Consider the following 23,411-nt stretch of genomic DNA (forward strand, 5'->3'; position numbering starts at 1 on the left):
TCATGTACATATAATATCTACAGAGTAGAGTATTAAAATTATACAATCAATATAACAAGTATACAAATGTCTATAGGTAGATTTAGTTTTGAAGTTTTCCTTTACCTTTATGCTTTTTGCGTGTTTATACAGCTCTTCAGGTCTTACGTAGATGCTTGTGAAATAAACATGTGAATTGTTGTTGATATAAATTGTAAAATAAACAATAATTTTATCAAGTCATGAGGGAATCAATATTCAATGAATTTTGATATCAAACAATAGAAGTGAAAATCTACAGCACTAAATTATTTTTAAAATTTAAAATATAAATATAGATAAAGCATCTTCTCCTACACGTGGAAGTTGATTGAAAAGAGATTTATTTTGACCAGATCGTGTGGTTATCAATAAAACCTTTAGAAAAATCCAACACAATTTAATTTAGTTTTGTAATTAACTAATCTCTGGTTTTATGTTTTTATTTTATTAACATGATTTCTTTCAAAGACATTTTAATTTTTTTAGCTTTTGGAATTTTACAATTCACCCTTATAATCATACAATGATTATTGCACTCAGTGTATAAAATGTTTATTAACATTGGCTCTTACAGTATGCATTTACATTTTTTTTTATTTGAAGGACATTAAAATAAAATAAATTAAAACGTTGAAAAGAATACCAAAAGGAACCATATGCACAATTTTACTGTATTTTTAATTCCTGTAAAAACATATAATAAATTTCAGAGAGATCTTTAGAATTTGTAGTTTGAACTGAATTTAAACATTTATTGTGAACAATTTGTTATAATTTCTTTGAATTGAAAAAATAAATATATATCCTGTTCTAATTAAAGAAAATAAATACCTTCTTAAATGTGTGACCCTTTACTTCACATAACAACAACTTGTGAAATAAAGTATAAGAAACAGACTCGAAAAGGTCTGAATACGTGTTCCATAAATAACTAAATGGAAAATATAAGCTATTTATAAAGATAATTTTTTGTACTTCAAGAAATTTAATCATAAGGTGTGATTCATTTAGTAAGATTGAAACGATACCAGCCACAACTTCGGTATATACAAGCTGTAAAATCAGCTGATTTAATATGTTTTTAGTCCCATCTTCACATACTAGGAAGTAGGCTCCAGCATAGAATCGTTTTACACATTTCTTAAGTCTGCACCTAGAAGGTTGCGGTGTGATCACTTAAACAAATTCCATTGGTGATTGGTAGGATTTGAACCCTGGACCTCGGGGACTGAAGTCCTGCATTCTGCATAGACCAGCTTGCTCCCCACAGAGTTATACTTGCATTTCTCAGCAACATTGGATAACACACATCAAAACACCACAAATGGAGGACTCTCTTCCACTAAAATTAGCCTAATGCAATCTAATTTTCCAGCCAATCCCAGGTTGCCATTGTTTCAATCGTAATGCATAAATCACACTTTCAAATTGAGGAACAAAATTTAAGGATACACAAACACGTTTACTGATCCAGTACATTTATTATTGCTGAGTAACATCTTAAGGACAGTGTTGTGCGAAAAACACAAAATGTATATAATTTAAATTAAAAATAGAAGAGAATAAGAGGAAAAAGAAAGACAATGTTTAACTAGCTTATCAATACAACCCTGATCCATTCCTTTGGTAACACAAAAATATTTATCTTTCATAACTTAAAACATGAAAACAATAAATAACATAACGGACTACGCCATAACAAATAGGATTTGTAATAGTTGTATATCGCCATCGACTAAGTCCAAAACCTGTATACATTTCACTTAGCTATAAACTGACTAGTATCACAATATGTCATTTATTGATAAGTTCAATCTTATTGATTTAATATCAACAATTACAATGTCTTTTCAGTTATTTGTCTAATGAAAATAATGAGGAAACTTTAATCTTTGGGTAACTTACAATGAGGATCATGGTACATATTTATGAAAAAGTGTCAGACTTGATTGGGTAGAGAGTAGAGATTGAGCAGCGTAAGGCTCAATAGTTTGTCACAATTTGCTCTGTCAACAAAAAAATGAGCAAAAAAATTATATTGGATTATTGAGTACCTATTTTAACACGTTCGCTGTGGCTGCGTGATGGCCGTCCGCTGCCAGGAGCGCGGACAGCTAATGCGCTGCGTGGATGAGTGCACGAAAATGAAAATGTTTGAATTTAGTTTCATCCCATAGGAGAGGTATATATAATCCCAGTCGTTGTGGACATAGTTTTACAAAAACCCAATAGATAGCAGCACTAAACAAAACTGCTAGCAAGCCTTCCGGTTTTGCCAAATGGAGGGAAAAAGCAGGGGCGAAGTACCCGGATACACCAACAAAACATACCGCAAAAAGGGATCAAGCAAAATTTTGAGTTTAGGTTCCTTCCACAATGCTACAGTACATTTAGTATCATTATTCTGATCCATATCATTAAATGTTTAACGTGTTACGACAGACACGAATATGAACAATGTCAACAAACGCGAAAATAAATCCCTGTGGAAAATATGAATATTGGTGTTAACCTTGACCAAGACAAAATTAAAAACCCACTACCCGGTTAACATGCACGCCAAGAGCTAAGGCACAATATGCGTATTCTTTTCAATAGCTAGACGAAATATAATCGCATTACAATGTCCATGAAAAATGACTCCAATCAGAGGCATGCACACCCGAGTGGGGATGGTGATGTCTCCGATCGGAGACATGCCGCAGTAAACGTGTTAAGTGAACAATGTTTTAAAAGTTAAAAAAATACTAGTCTTACTTTGGGGTTCAATCAATTTATCAGTCTAAGGAAGTAAAGCAATTGGAAAAATGTAGGCAATTCATTACACCTTTGACTGTTGAAAGAATATAACATTCCATTTCTATGTTATAGTTGGCGCTAGTTTTAGAATGCAAATTGTAGTTGAATCGAACCACCGACAGAGAGTGTTACTTTCAACTGATTTATACAGAGACTTTTTAACCAACTGAAAGAACAGCTTCATGAAAGCTATAGGATTTTTTGTTACATAAATTTAAAATATCAAAAACTAACATAGCAAATAGAATTTTACACAAAAATATTGTTGAACAGCTCATTCAACTACTATTTTAACAAAAACATTGGCTACAGCTAGCCCATATGGATGGAATATCTACCTTTGTACCCAACATTAAAAGATTACACCTACAAAAAAAGTATAAAGTATGTTGACAATTTAAACTAATTCATACAACTTTAAAAACTACTATAAATGTTCTACTCACGAGCCAGTGTGACAGCTTGAATACTGTTTAATCAAACTATTGAGTAAATAAAATTGTCTTGTTATTTGATTAAATGTAAAAGGCATGCCATGGTAGTTTACTTTATTTTAATACCGAAAGCGACTAGTCGTAGAAGCAACACAAGAATAATTTGATCTGCTGATAACAAGTTTTTGGAAAGATATTTTCAAGAGCCTTAAAAATAACTTATATTCTTAACTCTAAACTATTTTAGAAGAAAGGCTACCTATCAACTATCAATTGACTGCCTTATCTTACCCAATTCCTCCCTGATATTCTTTACCATCCCCAACAACCTTTCAACACGAAAATAGATCCACCATGTGTTATAAACTCGATGTCTACAACATAGTACAACTTATATATATATGATTCTTTAATTGATTCCCTGTTTTAATAGATTTTAAAATGTCCATCGATATATTTGACGTCAATTGTTTTGTCAGATGGACTTCACTAACATACTATCCTTGCCATGACGGATGAATTGACATCCTAGGCTGAGATCAGCCAGAACCATAATCGCAAAAGGTACTGAATTTTATCCGATTATGTGGTTGTTGTCAGAAAATTGAAAATATTGGTGGATACTGACACCGTATAAGATTTGAAAAATATGCTGAGTTGTGTTAAAGAGATGCATGTATATCTTATAGGATGGACAAAAGTAGACATACAATTTTTCACTCATTGACTTATACCATAGACTAACCAACACAAGTAGACTTCTCATCCCATTGTAAATTTTGAAGCACGTTTTTCGTGTCTAGTTCATGTACGTGACACAAAGGGGCCAGTGTCGACGAAACTTTGTTTCTATTATTTTAGGGTTAATTTCTTGATTTGTGCTTTACTGTTTGGTTATATAACTAGGGGACACGTTATTGTTTATGATTAGATCGTATTATTTGGTTAAACGAGGTTTTAAATGGCTGTAATAACGGGAAACAAATTGTAAACAAAACACGACCTCTACAGAAAAACGGACAGAACTAACAATAAAATTGGCTTCAGCTGTTCCATAAGGATGGGAAATCTACTAAGGGAGTATGTTTTATCTATGCTTATACCTTCTAGAGACTGCTAAATTATACAGAACTTATCAATACTGAATAAAACCAATGCTTAGCCAACTTAAAATATAAATTTACAAAATAATGATAATACTCATAAATACTATTCTGTTACAGAAAAAAACTTCAACTGAAACTAATTAAGATGAAACTTACATCTAGGAACTCCATTAAAATAATAATTGTGATCAACAACAAAAATGATGACTAAAACATGAGTAAAAACTTTGAAAAATTTTATGACTCCAAAAAGTAAGCTTGGCTCAGTAGTTTTAAAGACTTAAGTAACACTTTTCTTTAAGACCAATATCTTAAAAAAGTAAATAGTAGTAAGTAAAATATAACAATCATCAACAAAGAATACAAAAAAAAACTGTTGATTTTGTTTACATCTATATTATAACATTAAAATTACTTTAATGTTTGTAACTAATTAATTGCTATAAATTTTATTAAAATATTAGGTATTAAAATAGCCAAGTACCTAATTAAAATTAAAAACTGCTCAGTTTGATCTAAATTAAGATTGAAATGTAGACCTAATTACATCATTTTCAATATTTGAACTAATTCAAGGGAAGTAGTCTTTTTGCTAAAACACAAACTATAAGATAAAGGCCTCTACGGTCAAAGTAGACGTCCGAGTCTTGATCTTCAGGAGTTGAACTGGCAAAAATGCTGGCTAACCTTTCAAAAGTGGCGCAATAATCAATCGTCAGAGCAAGCTATGATACAACTGGAAGATTCCCAAGTTTAATTGCAACCTACCTCAAAGGTAATTTAAAAAAATAATTTTATAGTTGAAAGATAAGTCCTACAAGAGGAGTATTGACTAAGTATCACCATTGGACGGTAAAGTTTACAAAAATACTTTTCCTTCAGTTTGTCCTACTTAACCTACAAGTCTGTGTATACAGGGTGAATCAGACCACCCATGCACAACGGTTTGGCCCAACAGCGTTAGTGGGTTACAGTTTTAAAATGTCACTTTAGGCACTTTTCTTTCAATGTTGGGATCATTAAAAGTACAATTATATGTCCGAAAAGTAATTTAAAAATTAAAAACACGTAAAAAATCCAAGACATTCTAAAAACTTTAGAAGTAGGGCATTTTTTGAAGGTGAAGGAGTGTGATTTTTGAAAGATGCCAAGGAGTAGAGCCTATCTTTAAAGCTATAAAAACTTTTTTCTCAAAATAGGGGGACATAAGGAATTTTTTGGGGGGTCGTAGTTTGAAAATGTAATTTTTTGGATTTTCCGGGTGGTTTGGGACCCAGACGGACCTCCATAAAAAATTTCGGATCCCTAGCTATTCCAGGGCCGCGTTAAGGGTCAGTGGAGCCCTGGGCAAACCCAAGAGCAGCGCCCCCCTTTTTTCCTAGTGCTGGCAGGCGGTGGTTTGGGGGCATCCAGTGGGCGCACCCAAACCACCGGCGCCCCTGGGCATATGCCCGTTTATAAAAGCGTGCCTGAGCTATTCTAGAAGTATCCCATAACAAATAGCAAACAAATATGCCCCCCCTAATAAAATGATTAGTAAATATTTGTATACCTGATCAGTGAGTTTAACAAAAGGCTGTATACCCCGTATAAGTTTGTGCACGTTTGATCTGATTCACCCAGTATAGTTTTTTAAAATCTAAACAATAAACAACAATCTCCTAAAAAGACATACTTTAATAATTATTTTATTAAGTGGTAAAATTCATTGGTATTCTTACAGTCTCAAGTTATGAGTTTATTATACTTTAATTCTTTTCCTAGCATTATCTCCAAGAGTAAAAATGTGAATTAAGTAAAAAACAAACATTCGTTCACAAAGTTCAAGTGCTTATAAAAACAAGTTACAGTGCTAAAGAGAGCATAAGCAAAATGCACTAACAATAACAACACTAAACATGTACATAAAAAATCTCAACCTTCTTAAAAATCATGACTCGTTGAAGTGTCCCTAATGTTTAAAGCAATCGGATAACATTTTGAATAAATATGTAAGCTAACAATAATAAAAACAAGTACACAAATGCAGAAATATCTTAAATAAAGTGAAAGGGAACTTAAAATAGTTTAAAAGGCTGTAAGTTATTATAGTGGCAGTTACTAGTTCTACAGTTTTTCAGTGATCTAAATCTAAGACTTAGTACGGTTACAGAGTATGTGAGGTCTTGTCACAGACTTACTGTATTGCAAAACATTATTTGCATGAGTTTGATCAGACAATAACCCTTTATTTATTTACTTTATAAAGGCTTTTTAAAACGTGAATTTGTTTTTTCTGTGGGAACGCATTCATACCAGAGGTAGATCATGAAGCCAGAGATCTACAAGTTTCTCTAAAATCCCATTTGGCTACACCTTACCTTTTGAATGTCCAGAAATCTGAAGAGAATATTTTAAAGTAGATATTGATCAATCTACAAGAACTGTAGAAACAATTATGTTTATATTTGACTTGACTTACTTTAATTATTTCCGTAAGTTCCTAGGTCGAACATAGGCCTACACTAAATCTAGCGACGAAATTCCATTTGAATTTACTATGTTCTTAAAGTTATTGATTTTGTACTATCACACACCCCACAACTGATTGAATTTTCAAAGAAAATTTTACAAATCTGTGTGAGGTAGTGAAGTGGATTTTTGTGCTGCCTTCAAATCTGAAGGTTGCTTGTTCAATCCCAAGGGGTTTAGACCCAAATTCTATTTGGCATAGTTAAAATCTAAGGCTTGCCTTACGATCCGGACAAACATGTCAACAGCCCAACTTTGGAGGTTAGGATTGATAAAGAAGATTATGGCCATGTATCTTTTCATTTACGTCTTAGTAAATATTTATATGTGTTCAATATTTGTACAAATTATACCAAATCGACTATATCTGAAGTAAGGGATGAAAAACTTAAAGTTTAGCCAACCTATGGGACAAAGGACTGACGACGTAGAAACCTAGGTTCCCACCATAAAATAAATTGGATCGTAAGGTAAGCCTTCGATTTTAACTATGTTCAATAATGATCCAGAGGCTATAGCTCCAAATGCTATTTGGCTTTGGGTTATAAATTAACAATGCTATGCAAAGATATGTGTTGGTTATCCCAGATTTTGGACCGTTCCCTTACAAAGAAAAACTTTTAAAAATGCCAATGACGTCATTAAAACACGCAAAATTAGATGCAAAATTGACTTTTGTTTCTATAAAACTGTTTTCAACAGGGGTGTAACTATTCAATAGTAGGTTTATAGATCCAAACTGTGCTTTTATGTATCCTCGCCCAGTTGTAAAGCACTTAGTTGTGTTTTTAATGATTCACTTATGTTAACACTATGTGTTTAAGTGTTAAAAAATACAAAAATAAAATTGCTTTGTTTAGTTTTTGTAACATTCCCCAGAGTCTGGGTAAAAAACCTATCACATACTCATAACTCGTACTTGGCCAAACACGTTTCATGTCGCCCGTACTCAAGCGGCCTGAGGCACACTGTAACATTTGAAAAGTTCATGCTACAAACACTGCATGCATTTCACTGCAGCGACACTATCACATTGACTACAAACTATGTATCTAATGTTCTATTAAAATATAGCTCTCACAATAATCATTGTCTGTGGACACACTGAAGATGAAGATCCTATGTTAAAAGGCACAATTCTAGTAGTCACAAGGAACAAGGTCCAATACTGAGTTAGGAACTGTCTCGTCTAGACATGCGCAAGATCATGCAGGCTTCACTTCGTCCAGAACATGCCCCTCTCTGTCCCGTAACCCCTCCCTTACTCTGTTTATGCTGGCCAACATTTTTCTCCGTTCCTCCCTCTCGAACAATAGCAGCTTCTTCGGGTTCACTGACGAACCTGAAACAGGTGTTATTGAATCACACAACTTGAATGCTAATAAAAATTTAACATGTCAACAGACCTCAATCAAACCATAGATTAACCCTGGAACTGCTGGTTGGATTCGCTAAAATGCTAGGACATTTTGCTGCACTTTGCATAGTTTATTTTTTAAATGAATAAAAATGATTACTTGTTAGAAAGTTATACAATATTGTATATTATTTGTTTCAGGAAGAAACGTAGAGTATAATTTTGTTATTTGTATAGTGATAAAACTTCACCACAGTTTATGTTGTTTTTATTTATAGGTTGTACCAAATATTTTCATACTAATACAGGGTGACAATTACGTCTGAAACCTCTTTTTAAATTTCTAAACCACGATAGAAAAAATGTACTGGTGATGGTAACACAAACATCTGCCCAATTACCGATCGGAACCCATTTGGGGGAAGGTCCACAAGGAGTCAGACAAAATTCTTCAATATCAGCATATTTCAAGTTTGGTATCAAATGACAATTTCCTTACAATTAAAATTAGTTGTAACATAACAAATTATAATTTCTAAATTAATTAGAGCTGTGTATGGTAAGTATTAAAAAAAAAACATATTTAAAAGTCTAAGATCCATAGGTGTAGGGTAAATCTAATATATAAAATTCTCGTGTCACAGTGTTTGTCTGCAAACTCCTCCGGAACGACTTCACCGATCGTTATGAAATTTGGTGTGTAAATTCTGTAGGTATGCGAATCGGACGTAAACTATTTCCGTGTTTCGAAATTCTTAAAAGGGCTCCGCCCCAGTGGCTCTGGAGTTTCCCATGTTAACCTTATGAGAAATGGAATTAATGAATCTTAACAGCTGTTTAAATTAAACAAGTTGGTTCTGTTCTATGATGTTCACTAGCATTAAAGTTACAAGGATTACCAACAGGGTGCAGCACTATTATTTCTTTTACATTTATGACAACAGCTAATTTGCAACCAAAAGGTGAGTGAGCGTAGCGAACGAACTTCAACCTGGAGGCGAGTGAGCGTAGCGAACGAGCTAACCTGGAGGCGAGTTAGCGTAGCGAACGAGCTCCAACCTAAAGGCAAGTGAGCGCAGCGAACGAGCTCCAACCCAAAGGTGAGTGAGCGTAGCGAACGAACTTCAACCAGGACGTGATTGAGCGATGCGAACGAGATCATCTTGAAAATTAAACGTAACGGTACTTTCTTTCCATCGGTCTGTCTTAGGGGAAACCTATAACTTAGGCGATACGAAGTTCGCCGGGTCAGCTAGTATAAAATAAAAAGATATTTTAATTTGGAAAACAAATCATGATTTAATACAAGATAATGAACATAATTTGTACTTTAACTTACCGCAGTATGTAAGCAGAACAGGTAGGAATACCAGACCGTGTAGAGCACCAATAACGACTATTCCCATGTACATTTGGAAATAAAACACCTTGAATATCTGTGAGTGGGCAAATCCCAACACAATGATGCCACCAAACTTGGTAAGGGTGATGCCAGAAAACACCTAAAATAAAAATGAAATGAATGAATAAAACATGCAACATAGGAATACTGTATGTTATACAGGGCTGGATATTATAGGGGGGAGGGGATAAATATGAACCCAACTTCATGACTTTGTGTTTGATAAACTTTAAATCGGACATACTACATAAAATTTACTCGATTAAAAAGAAGATATTTCCAAGTTTTTTTACCATAGATTTGTAAACGGCCAAAAAAGTTATCGCAACAATGGACAGCCATTTTGTCTAGCCATCAGTTGTTAGTAAGATGGCTACCATGCAGCATCAGGTATTTTGTGTGACAGAGTTTGCAAAAACTAAGTCTCCTATTACAGTGCAGCGGGGTTTTGCATCGAATTTGCTAATCAATCACCGACTAGGAAAAGCATAATTCGTTGGTTTAAGCAATTTCAAGAAATTTGTGACACTTAAATTTACGTTGTTTTGAAAAATGGTTTTACAATTTATAACAAATATAGGTATTAGGTCCTAAAATAAATTAAAACTCTCACAGCCTACAAAATGAAACTGTATTTTAAAAATAAGTACAGTTAAAAATACTACAATTATTAGACTGAGAAATGCAGGAAAAAGAATTTGATAAAAACTAAAAACTCTTACATTAACACTTGCATTAAAAAACATGCTAAGAGTAATGTAAAAATAACTTGAAACTGAAAAATGTATATGCTAATGCAAATTTAGTTGAGTACTTGAAAGTTTATTTGCACAATAAACTAACTGCAGCAGTGAGTTTACTGGTGGATGTATAAAGATAGGCATGCCACTTACCAAAGTTTTAGTTTGGGTAGCTATGACAAATCTTGAAAAATTTAGTAAAACTTATACAAGTGTTGATAAAATAATTTGTATGAGGTAAATACAAGATGAAATTTAATTAAGTTTTGTACCAGTCATTTAAATCAAATCCAAACTTTTATTTTAAAGAAAACAATAATATTACAGAACGTACAATGTTTCAAAAATGCACACCACAAAAGCAAAGCCCGCTGGATCGAGTTAACATCAGTCATCAACATAGTATTAGAACCTAATTAACTACTGTTGTAATAAATAATCTACTTATTAATAAATTTACCAAGGAAAAAAAATCAAAAATCTCATTGAAATAGGGCACCAAAGACAGCCAGCCCAGTAATGTGAACGCCAGGTCAGTTCTGGGTTTAGAGAAATTTTAATGAATTTAAAACTGGAAACAGCTGTCCTGATTCACTTGTATTTCATCGAATAAAAGTCTAGGCTTTTGGCAACTTCAACTGGGAACCACGATAACTTGACACCAGAGTACAGTGGTTTAATTTCTCAGATGAAATATATTCCCTGATAGTAGAATGTAGCATAGAGCACTAGAGCCTACAGTACTGTTCACGAGATTCTGCAGTTGAGGAAGGAGCCAATGAGGACAGTGCGGTGTTGCCAAATCTAATAATACCAGCTGATTTGAAAATATTGTTTAGTATATTTTAATTAGTGTCAAAAAGTAGTGAACGGGTGATGTTGCAATGTTGCGCTAGTCGAGTCTTTGTATTGGCTGCCGCCAACTGTAGACTCTCATGGTCCCTAGTATAGGCTTTGAGGTTGTATTCATGATAGCAGGGTTACTTTAGCACAAGAAACAAAAACTCTGTACACTATAATCTAAAGTTTCTGTTTAAGCCTACCGATGTTCCAACATTGACAAGAGCATCTCCAGCCCGTAAAATCTTTGTCTCCTTCATAGACTCAGAGAAAGCATGTACGATGTGGCTGCAGAACTCCACAGAAATGCCGATAGCCTGAAAAACAACAATACACGATTAATCATGGTACAGTTATCCTAATTGTATAGTTAGATTTTTACCAAAATTCAAGGTATATATGGAAAATACTAAATTTTAAATTAACAGTAGGTGGAGAGATAACATGTTTACAGATTATATTGCACATACAAAAAGTGTTATACATAAGTTGTTAGTAGATGTGTGCAGGAGGCTCGATTTTCAATCTGAGCTGAGCCTTGCTTAAAAGCTCGATTGATTGAGCACCTAGTAAAAAATGAAGCTCCAGCCAAGGATTGCAGAGCACTCACGCTTTTGCCGCAGCTGTGTAGGACAATGGTTATGTTTTTGGGACTGCAGAGTTCTTGCACCCTTCAGAGCTAATCAGTAAAATTCATTCTCACAATCACTATTCTATGCGATATCCTTTTAATTCTTTAACCAGTTTAAGTGTTGTGGGGGGGGGTTCTCCGCCCATACGAAGAAAGTCCTTGCCTGGGATACCTTGGTTCACTAAATAAGTGGACCTACAACTTAAAAAAGGGTCATTGTGTTACATTATCATCAAATGGATGAACACTATTTGTGGTAAGCAGAGTTTTAACTTGGACACAAGACCAGATACTGAATTATTTCAAAAACTGTGACCACCATGTTACAAACAAGCTCTAGGTACTCCTAAGCTACTGGTTTGGTGCGTGAAATGTTTATGTTAGACTATTTTACGATTACAAGACAAGACTGCATTTGGTATTTCCCACTATATTTGAATCTCATAAATTGATAAATTCAATTGTGACAAAAAAAACATTGAAATTGTGGTAGGAAACAAAAACGTATGTTTTGCCGTCGGTCAATAAAATATGAAAAAACCAGATTCTGATAATGTTCACTGACCATAACCAAGTTGACGAGGGTGACTGCGTTGAGTGTGATGTCCAAGAAGTACATGAGTCCACCGAGGTTGATGACAATCATGGTGATGGTGACTAGGACCACAAGAGACAAGACTAGATCTAGCCCCATCAGTACCAGAGTGACCAGGAACACAGCAGCAAGAGACACCCCTACACTGTACAAAGTGTCCTGCCACATGGTCAGGTACTGCTCGAAGAACACGTAGAACACACTGGTCAACAGAACACACTCAATCAAACACTGCTGAAGAGATAATGAAGAAATTTGTCTACTAAATCTTCTTGGTATCACTACTGGTTGTTGGAAAAAAATCGGTATCTAGAATTTACATTAAAATGTCACTACTGGTGAAGTACCAGTACAGTAGACTCTCGCTCATCCGGACTATTGTGGCGGATGTCCGGACGGATTAGGAAAAATCCGGACTATCGAGAGTCGAGCAAATACAGTATTATATATAGCCGTTTTTTTCAATTTTGTTCCAGGTCCACAGTATTGATATCCGGGTAAATGCAGTTCCACCGGTAATAATATTTACCACTGTGTTATCCAAGTTTTTGATTATCCGAGGTAGTCTCGGTCCTGTTTAGCTCGGATAATCGAACTTCTACTGTACTGTGCCGCTAAAAAAAAACACGATTGCCGATCCGGACTGGCGGGAATCCGGACTATGCCGATCCAGATAAGCGAGAGTCTACTGTAATTATAATTTTTGTTATATAATTGTTGTCGCTGTACCGAAAGGTACCTACAGACCTAGATCTATTGGCGACAAGACAAGTACTGCTACACCGACTGAATTGCAGACATGGCGACCTCAATCTTCCTCAGAGTTTAAAGTTATTTTTATTTTATTTGAAAGTATAGCAGTTGGACTTTGCTGTTAGTCTTTTTAAACTACAATACATTTCTTTTCTGTACATTTAATTTCATTAGAGGCACGTCTTAAACGTAGCATGAAACTACTACAAAGTGTTTGGTGCCATCACAGAAACCTTCACCTCAAGCTAACTGTTCAATGAAATCTGCAATTGCCACCCTAGAGTGCCAAAATATATTACTTAATCTTTATCTTACTAACGGATAAAGTGTTGGTTGATGTAAGTTATGTTTTACTTAAGTGTATAATAAGAACACCTATGCAATGATAATCAAAAAGATAAACATCTTCAGAAAACTACTGAAGACTACAGAACTACAGAAACTACTGACCAAAGCAGCAACTGACCTATACGGAAAGACATGAGCTGTGGCGTTACTCCCGATGTGTACCAGCTTGTCGTTGATGGTTTCAGTAATGTTGTCTGCTACCTTACGAGCCTCTCTGATCGCCCCGTAGAAGTCACTGGATGACTTCAGTATTGTATGGTAGGCCATGTAGTAAGTCGCTTCTACCACTGTGTACCCTCTCTCATCCAGCCTATACTTGACTGCCTGCAAAAAACAGGGGGGCGTGAATTATACTGTAATGCATACAAAAATTAAGAACCTGTAGGTCCTCAATATTGTTCAATATTTTTTTTATCTGTGGGTAGAGTTAGACCAAGAATAATTTTTCAGCCAACATAAGGTCGGGTTGAGCCGAGCCGAGTTTTAATTTTTGCGATGAAAAATTTACAATTTTGCCACGATTGCTGGTGATGTTCACGGAGTTGCTGTAATAGTAGGAAACTATGATGATGTCACCATTACTTTAGAAGTTGTTCATAGTTTCACCGTAATACGGGGGGAGATCATGTACAATAAATAAACCAATAACTGTAGTATAACAATTAATAGCTTATTAAAAAAAATCAATTCATTCTACAACTCAATTTTAACCCCGAGACACGAGAGTCGACATTTTTTACTTGATCCGAAGGGGAAAAGTATGGCTCACAGACCCCTAATAAAAATAAGCACCACAATGGTAAAATGCAGTTTAAAGCGATACAAATTGATTAAGTGAACACAACAATATGAACAAATTCATAACTAAATTACCGTTTAAAATACACAAGGATGAACGGGTACTCTATTTAACCATTTATTAACTTGGACCTAATGTTTAATAAAAATACAAAAGAGTCAAACTCCAAATAAATTATTCTGAGCATTCACATCTTGATTTTAGTGACTTGAAATCATTTTATGAGCATTTATGTACAAAATGACAACAGTGAATGAACCTGAGAGTAAGCCGCGTGCCCCGCTTTGACACAACTGGCGTCCGGGTTGTCCTGCAAGAAGAAGGAGAGATATCGGTCAAAGGTGGTAGAGTCAGGTCTGGCCAGGTCAGGGTTGATCACCTTGGTGCAGTAATCACAATCATCTGGAACAAGTATTACAGGTGTCTACGCTTTATAATGCACTAAGCTACAATATACCGGGTGTCCCATAATCCCCCCTGGTTAATTTTTGAATGGCTGCATATATTCAGGTATTTACTCAGGGGAGGTATAGAAGAGGCTACGATGACAGCTGAGGGCTTCTTATTAGCTGAGGGAACGCCATTACCGTAACAAAACGTACGTTAGCCATCGGCCTCGGTGGTCTAATGGTTAGCATGCCAGGCTGATATACTGTAGGTCCCGGGTTCGAATCCCGCTGGTAGCATTAACTTTTTGCCCAAGATTTTTTTATTATCAGCAAGTTTGATTGGTTTGGTTTGGTTATTACAGTTTAATTTTATTATTAAGTCATTATAAAATTTTAATTGAGCAATTTCTAGTTTTATTTAATAAACAGAATTATTTTTCCGATTACTAAACTGTTGTTATATTATTTCTTTATCAGCAAGTTTGGTTAGTTCGGTTAGGTTATGATAGTTTAATTTTATAATTAAAAAAAAGTAAAATTGAATTTGAGGCATTTATAATTTTATTTTATGAACAGAACTATTTTTGAGATTAGTAAACCTTTATTGCCAAAGTGCTCTCTACTACAGCGCTGTTCACGGAGGAATTTTGAACTAAATGCCTCATTTGTACCTCCCCTAAGTCAGATCCATATATTCAAACGAGGTTTGATACACGTTACTAGGGTAATGTAAAGTACTTTTGTGGTATTTTGAAATTCGCCCCACCTTAGGGGTTGCTGGGGGTAACTTAAAATTTTCAAACGGCAACCCCTCTCAAGTAGCACATCATTTTAGTGAGCTTTAAAAGGGGTAATTAATTCCACAAATCCGACTTTCATACGACAAACTTTTGAAAAGCTATGGCAAGAAATATTAGACGTTAATTTAAATGGAACTTTACATTCCATCACTTTTATTTTTTTCATGGCTGTAAATTTTCAAATAACCTTCAGTACATGTGACCAGGGTGATGTCACACACTTTTTAACATGATTCTGAATTTCACCAATCACCCCCAAACAGGGGTTGCTGGTGGGGTTTTGATTTTAAAAAATACCAACCCCTATACTTTACATTATCCTAGTAACGTGTATCGAAGCTCATTTGAACACATACAGCCGTTCAAAAATTAACCCGGTATAAACAAAACTTTTGTTGTTACTCGGTAAAACTTACCCCTAATCTGTGCTCTACTTTAGTTTGTGGAACCGTGCTAGCCCATTTGGAGGTTTTTGTAAAAATGACAGACATTTACATTATTTCTCCTCGAGTTCCACCACATAATTGATTTAGTCCTGTCTCTATTTGAATTTTGAAAAGTTGCACCAATCCTCAGCGTGAAATCGAGTGATTGAGTCAGTAATGAAGCTACTAGAAGAGGAGTAGTTTTAAGAGGGAGTGTACTTGAGAAAGATTAAGATGGTTTAAAATTAAAATGTGAGAGTGTAGGAAGGGAAATCCAAGGAAAATGCAGTTGGCGGTGAAATGAAATGAATGAAAACAATATGTTTATTATTTTTTGAATTTTTAAAAATTATTGACAATGTCATAAAACAGCTAAAATTATAGCATAGTCGGTAATTGAGTACAATGCTAACTATACAAAAGGAGACAAGTTACAATACATATTTTAAATATTACAGATCGTCTTATTGTTAAGAAAAGTTTGTGTCGTTTAGTAGAATAATGAAATAATTAAACCACATAACCAACAAAATCCAACAGTAATTAGGTTAGTTTGCTAACTCTAATTAATAAAAATCAATACAAGGCATTTCAAAGAATTCATTTAGAGAATAAAATGGGTTGTTTGAAAGCCATTTGTAGCATTTTCAGAATTACATGTATTAGCTTGTTGTATATTTTTAGTGAGATTACAATATGGCTTTTAAGAGTTTTAGACAATCTAAAAAATCTATTATAGCAACGTTTTTATTCATTGTATTATGAACATGAGAATTTTGTTTAAATTGGGATTGTTTAGAATATATGATACAGAGTCAAATACATAAATACATAAATGAAAGAGGAAGGTGAGGAATTTGAAGAAGAATGGATAATGTGAAAAGGAATGCAGATAAGAGAGGAGAGATGGTGGAGGGTTGTGATAAAAAAACGGTGATTGAATGGTTGAAACAAAGCTTACTTAATGCCCAAACTAAGGATTGCAACAGTATATGATGTGTTGTATTAAATACAAACTAAACCTGATAAAATTCAAAAGAATTGAGTCTTTTCCTCCAAGGATTTTTAACTCACCACCACCAGAATGAGGACAGAATGACAAGGTGTTTGGAGATATCATACAGCACTCCTGAGACACGATCCAGTCAAAGTAATCATCCATCCAGGAGGAGGCTGGTCGTCCGATGTACGTGCTGGAGCAAGAAATCATAAACTCAACTACTCAGTGATGGACACGCTATTTGAGACTAAGTAAAAAATAGGTAGAAGGAAGAATGTGGAGTTAACAGAGAAAAAATTAATAATTTAAAAATCTTCACAAAGTTCATAAATTAAAAAGCTGAATTTCTCAGGCATCAAAGAAATCTATGCTTGATCATCTGACAATAGGTTTATACCAAAAAGTTAAACATTTTGGAAATTTTGTAATGAGTCATCTTAAATTACGTGATATTAGTGTTTCACCAGTGTAATTTCCAATGAAGTTGTTACAGCTTTCAAAGGAAGGCGGACCAAGCACATTAAACTGTGGAGATACAAAGGAACATGTTCTTCTCACACTTACGTCCAAAATGCAAACCACTAGACTATTAACTCACCCATTTTAAATTAAAGTATGGTGACTGAAAGTTAATTAAAAAACTGGGTCTTTTAAACATGTCTATCGATTTGGTTGCTAGAGCTTGAGAAATTTTATATTAATTTATGGTGTTACACTCACATGTTGGACATTTTAGTCGCTTTGTATATCTGCAGCGACAGAGAGTCAGAGTTGCAGTGTTGACCTCCACAGATGGTGTTTTGTACTACAGTATCACTCATGTTCATCTCGCCTGTCAAGACAAAGTAGACTGGCGGACCAATGGACAGGAACTCACTCAGGTACTGGAACCAAACAACCGTTAGATAAAGAACATTACAACTGTATCACCACAATTAGAATCCAAAAACTAAAACGGTTATTTTATACAAACTAGTATATTTCATCACTAAGCCCTAAAGTGACTCTTTTCGACCCGTACTCAACGGAAAATGAGCGAGGATTGAAAAGACACTTATTGCCTGTGTGGTGAACTATAATTTTTGTCATATTGCACCAATGTTTGAACAAACTGTTACAAAATTAAAATGGTTATGATTCAAAGATAGCCACTTAAATCTACTTCTAACTTGTTTTTAATTTAATTTGCTAATGGAACAAGCAGATGTTTAGTAAGTTATTTAATCGTTTTGTCTATTACGATTTTGATAGTGCACATTATACTTTCGATATGTCGAACTATTTGCAATAAGGCAATAATTAACTACAATCAATTAAACAGTCGACATATACATTTTGAGTTATACTGTCTATCAAATCTGAAACCTTTGATCACTCTGTCTTAAAATATGGTTTTAAAGTTATCTGGATATATTGTGACATAATATGTAAGAAATCAAAAGTAATCCCAAGTAAAATAGAATACCGTAAAATATTTGTAGACGTGAGAGTCTTGAGGCATCGACAGTTTGTGGTCCAGTCCGATAGTCAAGTTTGGTAACACTGACATACTAACGCACAGCCACGCAACAAACACCAACACGACAAATGCTCGTGTTCCTCGACTGTACAACAGTTTAGGGGCGTATCTGGAAATTAATTAGTTATATAAGCACACTTGTATGAGTTGTAGTTACTAAATACTATTGTGTATAAAATATGAAAGTTAAAGAAAGTTAGCATTTAGCGTTCAAGTACAGTAGAACTCCGATTATCCGAATCAATAGGGACCAGACCCCATTCGGATAATCAAATATTTGGATAATAGGAGTTTTACCGGAATTCCGGGAATTTTAAAGATAAATCCTAATTTTCGGTACTAAGTGAACTTTTAATTATAATAATAAATGAAATCAGAACATTTTTACAGTTTACAATGATCTTAGTACAAGTGTTCTATACATGTTATTAAGTTAATAGTTTAGCCAGTGTGTAATTTTGGTGTTCCATCAAAGTCCAAAATTACACACTGGCTAAATGTGTTTAATAACAATTCTTTGATATTTTGCAAAACTTATTACTGTAGCTTTATGTTTTTAAAATTGTTGAAGTAAGCGATTTGGATAATCGGAGATTCAGTTAATTGGAGTTCGGATAATTGGAGTTCTACTGTACTTCAGAACGTATCACATTATGACAATTCTACACCAATAAACATTCATAAGCTCAAACACAAATACAACAAGGAAGAAGTAAAACAATGTCACACAAGTCAAAAGAAGAAAGAAGTAAAATTATTTTTGACCATATGACTAGAACCACGCTCCAGTTACAACAATGGCATAATGAAGAAGTGAAGTTTTCTAAGTTCACACTTTCAACATTTACATCTAACAAAACTTACACTTATTTATGCCATCATATAACCAACAGGAATTTTTGGTAGTTTATGAATGATTTGTGTAAGGTTAGTGTAGGTTAGGTTAGGTGTAAGGTCTCCCTTCAAAATTAATCGTTTAATCTTTGATTGCTGGCAAAAGAGTCAGCTTGTATTTATCAGTAACAAAGGATACACTTTAATTCATGTTCTATTTAATTTCTTTAATTCATTCTACCCTTCTCTTTAGTTCATCTTTGCACAAAACAAATGCTTAGTTTGTAGTGTTGTAGTCCAATAAATAATAGTAATGATTGGAAAATACAATAAATTTGTTAAGGTACTTGATATATTTTGAATAAAACTTTCTATGCAAAATTCCTAACTTTTATTTTAGTTGTTTGGAAAGGAAAATAAATAAATACAAAGGAAGAAATAAAATACATATTTTGGAAATTTTAAGAAATTCTCAAAACTAACTATAAGGCTCTAACATATAAATTAGTTACTAAAATTATTCATATGGTAGAAGACAGGAGTAAAACAAATTCACTTTTGGTTAAATGTTATGGAATTTGAACAAAATGACACAAAACCTTTGAGCAAACTTTCAATAAAAATGCACATATAAATTACGCAATATTACCTATCTCTTATGAAACTGAAGAGTGTTCCGTCTTCAATGACAGTTTCTGCTTTGTTGGACGATTTGAGACAGCAAAACATATCTAGCCTACGTTCCTACAACACAAATGTTATTGGGATTATTCAAACTGGTTGTTCTGCCCGTGCTTCGCAACGAGGTGAGAATACTCTCAAGAGAATAATGTTCTCTAAATCTGTGAAAAAAAAACAGCTACATAAACTTACCATGCAAATTACAGGCAAATCTCAATCATGCTTATTTTAATGAAAATTTCTTGTGATTTGCATTAAACTCTGAGGCAGAATCAAAGCTTAACATTTGGATAAACTTTTATTGTCTTGTAAACTTCTAAGTAGAATCATATATAAAACATCCTCCCTTAGTAGATTTCTCATCTTTATAGAAACGACAATTTTATTCTTAGTTCTGTACGGTGCACTGTAGACGTCATGTTTTGTTTACAATTTGTTTCTTGTTATTTCAGTAATTTAAAGCCTCGTTTAACCAAATAATGATCGTCGCACTTAATCGTCCCCTAGGTATATAACCAAACAGCAAAGCACAAATCAAGAAATAAACCCTAAAATAATATAAATTTCATTGACACTAGCACCCAGTGTCACCATACAGACACGAAAAACGAGCTTCAAAATTTACAATGCTATGAGAAGTCTGTTTGTGTTGGTTAATCTATGGTAGAATCAAGGAATTAATTTAGGGAAAAAGTAAACAATCAAACTGTAAATAATAAAAAACCTAACAGTTGACACATCTTCAATATTATAAATGTGGTTAAATAAATACAGCCCTCCAATTGAGATTTGTGGAGGAATTAATTTATTTATTAGTCTTTCTATCTCTTTTTTATTTTCTTTAATTGCCATTTGCTGCTTTTTAAATGTTTTTGACTCGTTAAAGACAAATAACAATCAACAAACTTCCAGCAGTTGAAATTAAAGTGCTATTGGAGTAATTTATTTCCATTTACCTCATGTCTCTTAGTGTCCAGGGTGAGAATGCTGATGAAACAGGAAATTTGAAAGAGGAAATCAACAAACAACGCCATTGCAGCGTACAGCGCAAAGGCTTTCACAGCTGGCATGTCGGACAATGCACCTATAACATAGCATAGAGGAAATAATGTATTGTGCATTTATAAATTAAACTGAATTCAGAGATTAGCATAGTATAGCGAAAAGTACTATCCAGTACAAAGTAAGCTGATTAATATTAGTAGGTACGTAGCAATTACTTTTGGATTGCCTATTGAAGTAGTCATTGCATCTATATGGACCAGATGTAGTGAATTTACTATTATTGCGACAGTAAAACCCAGCTAATCCGACCTTATCTAATAGGACTCCTCGCTTAATCCAAATGTGCCATTGGCTATTGGTATCAATGTTATCCCAGGAATATCATGACCATTTTCCTTGGCCGTGTTGACATCATCACCGTCTACCGCAATCATGGCTAACATCTTGTTTATCCCCCGCAGTCACGGAAACATAATTATTTTTCCACGATCGCAGGAAAACTCTGAACATGTTCACAGTAACGGAAACATCAGCTCCTTCTGCAATCAAGGAAACATTTTCCTCATCCTTGTGTCCTTGTGGTCAAATCTAGGACATCTCCTGCGGTAGCAGAAACTTTATTATCGTCTACCCTGATCATGGTAAAGTACTGAACGCCTCCCACGGGTAAGAAATATTATCATTGTCTTCCCCAATCGTGGAAAAATATTGAACATCTTTCGAACTCAAAGGGACATCATAATTGTCTCCTGCTGTCACAGAAACATTAATGTTATTATCTGCAATTGCAGAAACTCCTGAATGTCTTCTGCGGTAGTGGAAACATCATAATAGTCACCCACAATCACGGCTAAATCCTGAACATACTAGTTCATGAACATGCTGCTCCTCGAATAATCCAACCATTTCACCGTTCCAGCCACGGTAATGGTCGCGTAGGTGACGGATTAGCAGGGTTGTACTATACCCTTGAATCTAGGACTTGGAATGCCTTTAAATTTTAATCAGTGATTTCATGGAGTCGCTAGTAAATTCAGTACTTTTCTTTTAATGAATTTTTTAGCTCCATTGTACAAAAAGTTATTTTTTGTGACTTCACAGCAAAAAACGTATCTTTTTATAAACTCATGACCTTCCAATTTACATCACTTCAATAACTAGATTAAGCATGTCTAATACCTAGGAAGAAGCAGCAAGACTCTGACACACTGGTGAGCAGCATGGATGGACCGACCAGTCCCAGAACTCTGCCAATGTGCTGCTCTGTAGTCTCTTCCTCTAGTCTGGGCTCTCTCTGATGTCTCTGTACGATGATGAAAATGTTGTCCACACCAACAGCCAGCACCAGGAATGGGATCACCTACCAGACACAGGACTACATAAATATGTTTAAATCACTTGGTTTGAAGGTACTACAAAGAATTCAAATCTATAATGCAACATCAGTTGTATAGTTCGGCCGCTTAGAAAACGACCTGCGCGCTAATGCTAAACCAATGCTAGAGGAGGTCGCTTTCTAAGCGGCCGAACTATAGTGGATTATTTTTATATTTCATTACAATAGTCTTATATTTTTCCAATACCACTTAAGTTACTCAATATAGTTGCAAGAATATTTCTTTTTGCAAAGATAGTTTTCATGAGGTCACTGATTGCAGTTGTGAGATAAAAATCGCGAGGTCTTTTTTTTAGGTAACTGTGTCCCTTACACTTAACCACACATCTAATGAAAATGACTAAAAAACTATTCAATCATTGTTGAAATGCCAATTAATTTGATTTTTAGTATGATATTTTCTTTTAAGCGTCGCAGCCTGCAGGTCTTGAGATGATCCTTAAAATGCTGCTGAGTTAATGTATATGAGGATAGGCGTAAATATATTAAGATTATGGGACTAACACTTAAAAAAAAAAACCAACAGGTGAAAACTAACCTCAAAAATAATTAGGGTAGCAGGTACTCCAATGTATCCAAAAAATCCCACAGAGCAGACAATCGACATGAGAACAACCACCACTCCAGCCAACCCCACGGTGATCTTACTGTCCATCTGGAAAAAATAATCAGAACTATTAACTTTACTTTTGTGTCCACATTCTAGGACTAAAGTGAACTCCAATGTCCTACACCAGGTAAATGAATTCCTGATCATTTAAATCAATATTTATTTAGAAAATTATATTTAAAATTCCCGTATTAGCGATGTTGAGGAAGTGGTTGTGCAGTTACTATGCTAAGATGAAAGCGTAAAATTAAACTTGCTAGAAGATTAGGTCAACTATTAATATTTTTAAACAGATAAATCACAGTCTTATAAGATAGTGGCGAGTTCCATGATTATTTGGATGTGTTTCCTTTCCAACTCTTTATAACCTTTTGATTATTGTGCTCTATGTCTGTGGCAAAAACTGAGAACTAGAG

At 34.4% G+C, this 23,411-nt stretch overlaps 1 protein-coding gene across 1 annotated transcript in view; it reads right to left on the reverse strand.

Annotated features, from left to right (window-relative positions):
- Positions 1–1,495: 1,495 nt before the first annotated feature.
- The window catches only part of LOC128990375 (NPC intracellular cholesterol transporter 1-like), a 73,991-nt gene continuing 52,075 nt past the window's right edge, over positions 1,496–23,411 (reverse strand). The window contains exons 14-26 of the mRNA XM_054412721.1: positions 22,924–23,040; positions 22,169–22,349; positions 20,941–21,068; positions 19,953–20,047; positions 18,416–18,578; positions 17,671–17,834; positions 17,025–17,143; positions 14,596–14,738; positions 13,656–13,861; positions 12,407–12,638; positions 11,414–11,527; positions 9,568–9,730; positions 1,496–8,213 (exon numbers count right to left, since the gene is read on the reverse strand). Of these exons, the coding sequence (XP_054268696.1) occupies positions 8,077–8,213; positions 9,568–9,730; positions 11,414–11,527; positions 12,407–12,638; positions 13,656–13,861; positions 14,596–14,738; positions 17,025–17,143; positions 17,671–17,834; positions 18,416–18,578; positions 19,953–20,047; positions 20,941–21,068; positions 22,169–22,349; positions 22,924–23,040 (1,962 nt within the window). The 3' untranslated portion in view covers positions 1,496–8,076. The remainder of the gene's footprint in view (positions 8,214–9,567; positions 9,731–11,413; positions 11,528–12,406; positions 12,639–13,655; positions 13,862–14,595; positions 14,739–17,024; positions 17,144–17,670; positions 17,835–18,415; positions 18,579–19,952; positions 20,048–20,940; positions 21,069–22,168; positions 22,350–22,923; positions 23,041–23,411) is intronic.

Source organism: Macrosteles quadrilineatus, unplaced genomic scaffold (assembly GCF_028750875.1).
Source record: "Macrosteles quadrilineatus isolate MER2022 unplaced genomic scaffold, UCM_ALF_1.0 Scaffold_3__2_contigs__length_128488019, whole genome shotgun sequence".
Lineage (NCBI taxonomy): Eukaryota > Metazoa > Arthropoda > Insecta > Hemiptera > Cicadellidae > Macrosteles > Macrosteles quadrilineatus.